Source organism: Lucilia sericata, unplaced genomic scaffold, assembly GCF_015586225.1.
Source record: "Lucilia sericata isolate MDLA Ls3-8-SP2 unplaced genomic scaffold, ASM1558622v1 Contig001551F_arrow, whole genome shotgun sequence".
In the NCBI taxonomy this organism is placed as follows: domain Eukaryota; kingdom Metazoa; phylum Arthropoda; class Insecta; order Diptera; family Calliphoridae; genus Lucilia; species Lucilia sericata.
The window spans coordinates 17,739-25,141 of NW_023995475.1; the positions used below are offsets into that span (position 1 = coordinate 17,739).

Genomic DNA, 7,403 nt, shown 5'->3' on the forward strand with positions numbered 1-7,403 from the left:
TCTATCCTTGCATTTTGGTAAAGGGATTTACGTTTACATTACATAGTTATTTATGAAGAATTTAATCGATATACTAGTGTTTATAAGTGAATTTTGATCTTCAAGTGATTTTCCGAAGGGGACTAGGGGCTAGGGTCAAATATGGACCGATCATAACGAAAATAAGGTGTATATTTTAGACGTATATAAAACCACGTTATGCCGATTTTCTGGATATACTAGAACATTTAACACAATTATGAGCTCAAAAGCCCTATTCGGGGGGTACGGCTGTATGGCGGCTAGGCGAAATAATGTATCGATTATAACCATTTTCAATAGGCTTCGTCCCTGGATCGAAAAGATTATGTACCAAATTTCATCAAATTATCTCGAAAATTGCGACCTGTAGCGTTCGCACAAGGTTTACATGGAAACTCAGACAGACGGACAGACAGACAGATAGATAGACAGACAGACAGACAGACAGACAGACAAACAGGCAGGCATACAGACAGACGGGCAGATAGACGGACATAGTCTCGACTCAGAAAGTGATTCTGAACCGATTGGTATACCTTAAGGTGGGTATAGGACCAATATTTTTGGGTGTTACAACCATCAGCACAAGTGCGTAATATCCTCCCCACTATAGTGCTGTAGGGTATATACAGATGAAACTAATAAAATTTATCATAATTAAAATCAAAATATCCTTCTAATAACTGATACTTTTGTTACGAAAACGTTTAAAGTTTTTAAATCTGAATATTTTTGTAAATATTGTTATGATAAATTAAACATCTCAATACTGGACAGGACAATAACTTAGCGATGTTTCCCAATGCAGTTAACTACTGCAACTAAACATAGGCCCATTTAAAGACAAACAATTTAAAACTTTTTCTATTACAAACAGTGATTACATATCTAAACACTATATATATCAAATACATAAAAATCATGATTTATTTAATGTTTTGCATATAAACTACTACATAATTGTTGTTTAGCAGTTTTTTAACAATAAACTTAATATAGTAATATAGTTTATGGTAACAAATACACCAAGTAAATACAAATTATTAAATATCAAATTGAATATTGAAAAGTATGTCAAAACTTTATTTAAATATAGCCAAATAATGAATAATTGCAACATTATTATTAATAGTTTTTTGTATTTGTTATTGTTTTTAAATAATAATTAAAACAAAAAAAAAAATAAGTAAGTTACCCAGTAAATGTGGACAGGAAATCCCTAGTTACCTCATAAAGGGCTTAACTATGTGACCTTAAACATTTTAAAATGCCTTTGTAATAATTAATTAACTTTTTTTCTATTTGAAAATAATTATGAAATTTAAGCTTAGATAATCGTTTATTTTTATTACTAACAATTGTTTAAGTTTATTGACTTGTCGCCGTTGTTATTAGTTAAAAAAAAACCTAAATTAAAATTGGCTTTCTTTGGTGACGTTATGTTTAAATCGCCGCTGCCAATGTCCAAATTAAAAGACACACACATAAAATATTTTAAATTCATAAAGACGTTGTCAGCAGTAGTTTTTTTTGAATTTTGCATGAATTTATTGGATTTTCTAATTAATTATGCTGCCCACATAATTGAAACGTACTTTATATCACTTTCATTGTAATTTCAGTTTCAATTTTGTTGCAATGAATTTATTATTATTTTAGGTTTTAAATTTTGCTATTTGGTTTGGTTAATATAACAAAATCAGCTGTTTTCATTTACCGTTTTATACATATTACATATTATTAATTGAGGGAAGAGTTTTTGGTGGAGGGTTTAGGAGTGATTTTAGTAATTGAACAAGACAAAATTTTTTAGTATAAAATACTGAAGGTGCTTCTGGTTAGACATCAGTTCAGTACTCAGCGTCAAACAACAAAGAGTTCGTTCAAAGTTTATTTGTAACTTTTTTAATTGGGATTATATATCTAAGTGTGAAATCGTAGAAATGAAGGTACGATATAAAAATCATAAAAAATATAAATATTTGAATGAAATCCTTTTGAAATCAAGTGAAATAGTTTAAACAATTCCGGTGAATCTAATAATAATAGCAATACACATTAAAGTATAGCCAATTGATTAAATTAAAGTGAAAATTATATATTTCCTGAAAGATTGGATTAATAACAGCTGAAACTGCCTTTAAAACACCTTGAAACTATTAAGTACATGTTTAGCAACATTGTTGACAACATTGAGTGCAACATAAGGCAAATTGCTATAAACCTAACCACAAAAAAAACTAGTGCGTACTTTTGGTTGTTCACAGCAACTACACATCTCTAGCAACATCATACAAATAATATCGATTAAATCTATCAATCAATCACTGTTTTATTTGCAATGTTTACAAACATGCAAACAAATTCACTTGTAAAAACCATTGCATACTTTTCAAAACTAATTCCCACAAAAATCACAAATCTTTAAAAGGAAATACAACTGAATCTTTATATAGTTCTTTAGCAATACAAATATGTTGCTAGCTTTTAAACTATTAGCTACTATGTTAACCCAAACTAAGATAACTTGAAACCAAGGAACATTGTTTAGCAACAATGTTGATAAAACAAAAAAACAAGAAAACTACAAATTCTTAACCAAATTTACAATTATCAATATAAACAAAATTCTAACACTTCTCCCCTCAACTCCTATACTCCCCCATTTTCGAACAACAGGTCTTCGTTTGCATTTTGGCTCTCGCCTTGGCTTCTGCCCAAGCTGGTCTTTTGCCTCATCATGCCAATGAAGTGGTAGTATCACCTCACCACCACATTGAACATGCCATCCATCACGATGACATCCATCATGATGTTCATCACGATGTTCATCACAGCAATGGCATACACTTCGGACACTCGGCTCAGATTGTAATTGATGGCTCGGAACATCATGCCGTCGAACACCACCCCGTCTATCATCATGCTGATCATCATGCCGCCGTTGAGGTACATCACGATGATCACCATGTCCATCATGCTGCTCCAGCTGCTCAGATTATCCATCATGAACCCATCCACAAAGTTGAACCCGTCCACCATGTTACCAAAGTTGTACACCATGAACCTCACCACTTCTTGCACTATACCAACCCCGTTGTAGATCATCATGTTGTCCACCAAAACCATCATGTTGATGAACACCACCATGCTGATGATTTGCACCACACTGAATTGCACCATGGTGATGCCCACCATCACGGTGATTTGCACGCTGATGTTCACCACAATGCTGTCGGTTTGGTTCACCACGGTGATGTTCACCATGCTGCTGGTTTGGTTCACCATGCTGATGTCCACCACCACTCTGGTTTAGTCCATCACGCTGATGTCCACCATCACTCCGGTTTGGTCCATCATGCCGATGTCCACCATCACTCCGGTTTAGTCCATCACGGCGATGTTCACCATCACGCTGCTTTGGTCCATCATTCCGTTCCTGCTGTCCACCACCATGCCGCCATTGTCCACAAAGTCTACCCTTCCCATCACACTCATGCTGATATCTTAGCCATTGCTAAACATCATTTGCATGGCAAATATGGCAAGGTGAAAATTACCGAAAAACATTACTAAACGATTTCATTCCCACATACCCCCCCACGCTTCTACGCCCTTTCGTAAGGCACCTTAATACAAATCTATTCTATTTGCATTACATTTATTCATACAAAAACAAAACATAATTAAACCAAAATTAACGCTTTTCATAGCTATAATTTATTAAACGAACGAACTCTCATGATCACATAAATGCATAAATTTTATGATCATTCATATCATCCATAACTCTTCTTTACATCCCTCCAGGAGTCGTTAATTAGTTGAATCATTTGAAATTTTTTATTTAGTTTTTAAGTTTTATTGTTGCTTGTTATTACTCTCACAGTGTTAAAATTCGATAAAAAAAAACCCATTCAACACACAAAAGATGTAAATATTATAGTACAATAAAAAAATAAATTATAATTGAAAAAATATACTCACTACTTCTTAATTATTTCTAAAAATAAGGACATACAATGATAATTCATTAAAAATCTGCTTAAGATCAACTTTCATTAGATTTATGAAGATTATTCATTATGATTGATCTCACATTAGAAATATTTAAAAAGCTTTGGTAAAACTTTCAAGTTTTAGTTCAGTTCTAGTTCAGTTCTAGTTCATTTCTAGTTCAGCTCTAATTCGGTTCTAATTCAGTTCTAGTTCAGTTCTAATTCGGTTCTAATTCAGTTCTAGTTCAGTTCTAGTTCAGTTCTAGTTCAGTTCTAGTTCAGTTCTAGTTCAGTTCTAGTTCAGTTCTAGTTCAGTTCTAGTTCAGTTCTAGTTCAGTTCCAGTTCAGTTCTAGTTCAGTTCTAGTTCAGTTCTAGTTCAGTTCTAGTTCAGTTCTAGTTCAGTTCTAGTTCAGTTCTAGTTCAGTTCTAGTTCAGTTCTAGTTCAGTTCTAGTTCAGTTCTAGTTCAGTTCTAGTTCAGTTCTAGTTCAGTTCTAGTTCAGTTCTAGTTCAGTTCTAGTTCAGTTCTAGTTCAGTTCTAGTTCAGTTCTAGTTCAGTTCTAGTTCAGTTCTAGTTCAGTTCTAGTTCAGTTCTAGTTCAGTTCTAGTTCAGTTCTAGTTCAGTTCTAGTTCAGTTCTAGTTCAGTTCTAGTTCAGTTCTAGTTCAGTTCTAGTTCAGTTCTAGTTCAGTTCTAGTTCAGTTCTAGTTCAGTTCTAGTTCAGTTCTAGTTCAGTTCTAGTTCAGTTCTAGTTCAGTTCTAGTTCAGTTCTAGTTCAGTTCTAGTTCAGTTCTAGTTCAGTTCTAGTTCAGTTCTAGTTCAGTTCTAGTTCAGTTCTAGTTCAGTTCTAGTTCAGTTCTAGTTCAGTTCTAGTTCAGTTCTAGTTCAGTTCTAGTTCAGTTCTAGTTCAGTTCTAGTTCAGTTCTAGTTCAGTTCTAGTTCATTTCAAGTTCAGTTATACTTTCCAAGTTGAACCCAGTACTTGTTCTTTTAAACCCTTACTTGGTAATGGGTATTTTAATAAGCAATTTATTACATATTCTTTATATGATTGATAGACCAATAACTATTTTTAATAAGTCCACTAGTATAATACAGCAATTACAGGGTTTTAGAAATAAAATTCTATTGACATTTTCATAAATTATTACAAATGGTATTTAATGAGACGTAACTGTGGGAAACCAATATTTTTTCCGTATGGACATGAATTTTAAAATACTAAAATAAATACGATTACAACATGCTTGAGTATGTAATACACATGTAGTTTTAACGTTTCACTTTTTTCTCAACACACAGTGTGTCTTAGTGACTTTTTTGCACTTCAGGTACAATTTATTAGCCAAGTTTCTACAAGGCAATTGTAACCAAAAAAGATGATTATGAAATGATAATGTTCTGTATTTTTATGTGAATGTTTTGAGAAAAGTGGAAAAAAAAACTTAAACGTGAGATAACGCCTACAAATCTAAATGGTCATACATCAAGCAACGGGGGAGTTTATGACATTGTCACAGATAAAGTATGAAAAAAAAACCAGGCAAGCAACACTTGCGTCCTCTAATATACAATAAAAAACTTAATTCAGCAAATCATTATGAACAATTACAACAAGCAAGTAACCAACTGTACGGCCAACAATAACAAGCAATTGCAATTGTAATACTTAATGTAACTCTGTTTAGAAGTAGAAGTATAGTACCTCTATTCGTGGTTGATAAAACGCGAAGTTCTGGTACACAGCAAAACACTTGGTGTACTTACTATTTTACCCAGCCTTGCTTTTTGGTACACCAGCTATCCATCCATCCAGTCTGCCTTGTGTGTTTTTGCGCATAGTGCGCATGCTTAACACGTGTCTGGCCTTAACTTAAACTTTTTAGATTGTACTTTTTTCTAGAGAGTTTCATTTAGCTCGTAATAGTTTCTTGAGGTTCACCCCTTGCTTATTTGTGTTTTTCTACTTCAATTGAATTGTGTTTTAGTTTTCGGTTTTAAGTTTGCAGGTGAATTTTGTTATTGTTGCTATTGTTGTAATAGTGAAGCACGTTTATTAAACTGGCGTTTTGTTGTTGGTTTCTGTAGCTGCTGTTTTAGCTGCCTTTGTTTTAAAAAGAGGGGGCATCGTAATAGTAGTAGTTGAAAATATAATGAACAATAATCGAAATACACTGCCCAACATTGTTTTAGTTAAAATGCAATGTTTCAATTTTTGAAATTTCAACTAGTGCTGATTAGGATTTAAAACTAATCAGAACTGAACTAGAACTGAACTGGAACTAGAACTGGAAGTGAACTAGAACTGAGCTGTAATTGAACTAGAACTGAACTAGAACTAAATTAGAACTGAACTAGTACTGAACTAGAACTGAACTAGAACTGAACTAGAACTGAACTAGAACTGAACTAGAACTGAACTGACTAGAACTGAACTAGAACTGAACTAGAACTGAACTAGAACTGAACTAGAACTGAACTAGAACTGAACTAGAACTGAACTAGAACTGAACTAGAACTGAACTAGAACTGAACTAGAACTGAACTAGAACTGAACTAGAACTGAACTAGAACTGAACTAGAACTGAACTAGAACTGAACTAGAACTGAACTAGAACTGAACTAGAACTGAACTAGAACTGAACTAGAACTGAACTAGAACTGAACTAGAACTGAACTAGAACTGAACTAGAACTGAACTAGAACTAGAACTGAACTAGAACTGAACTAGAACTGAACTAGAACTGAACTAGAACTGAACTAGAACTGAACTAGAACTGAACTAGAACTGAACTAGAACTTAACTAGAACATAACTAGAACTGAACTAGAACTGAACTAGAACTGAACTAGAACTGAACTAGAACTGAACTAGAACTGAACTAGAACTGAACTAGAACTGAACTAGAACTGAACTAGAACTGAACTAGAACTGAACTAGAACTGAACTAGAACTGAACTAGAACTGAACGAGAACTGAACTAGAACTGAACTAGAACTGAACTAGAACTGAACTAGAACTTAACTAGAACTGAACTAGAACTGAACTAGAAACTGAACGAGAACTGAACTAGAACTAGAACTGAACTAGAACTGAACTAGAACTGAACTAGAACTGAACTAGAACTGAACTAGAACTGAACTAGAACTGAACTAGAACTGAACTAGAACTGAACTAGAACTGAACTAGAACTGAACTAGAACTGAACTAGAACTGAACTAGAACTGAACTAGAACTGAACTAGAACTGAACTAGAACTGAACTAGAACTGAACTAGAACTGAACTAGAACTGAACTAGAACTGAACTAGAACTGAACTAGAACTGAACTAGAAACTGAACTAGAACTGAACTAGAACTGAACTAGAACTGAACTAGAACTGAACT

The 7,403-nt window shown here is 33.5% G+C and overlaps 1 protein-coding gene across 1 annotated transcript; it reads left to right on the plus strand.

The window, feature by feature from the left end:
* The first annotated feature begins 1,879 nt into the window (after nucleotides 1–1,879).
* On the plus strand, nucleotides 1,880–3,999 carry LOC119611880 (histidine-rich glycoprotein-like). The gene is made up of 2 exons (XM_037967583.1): nucleotides 1,880–1,970; nucleotides 2,701–3,999. The coding sequence occupies exons 1-2, from the start codon at nucleotides 1,965–1,967 to the stop codon at nucleotides 3,595–3,597; spliced, it is 903 nt and encodes a 300-aa protein (XP_037823511.1). The 5' UTR covers nucleotides 1,880–1,964; the 3' UTR covers nucleotides 3,598–3,999.
* Nucleotides 4,000–7,403: the final 3,404 nt, after the last annotated feature.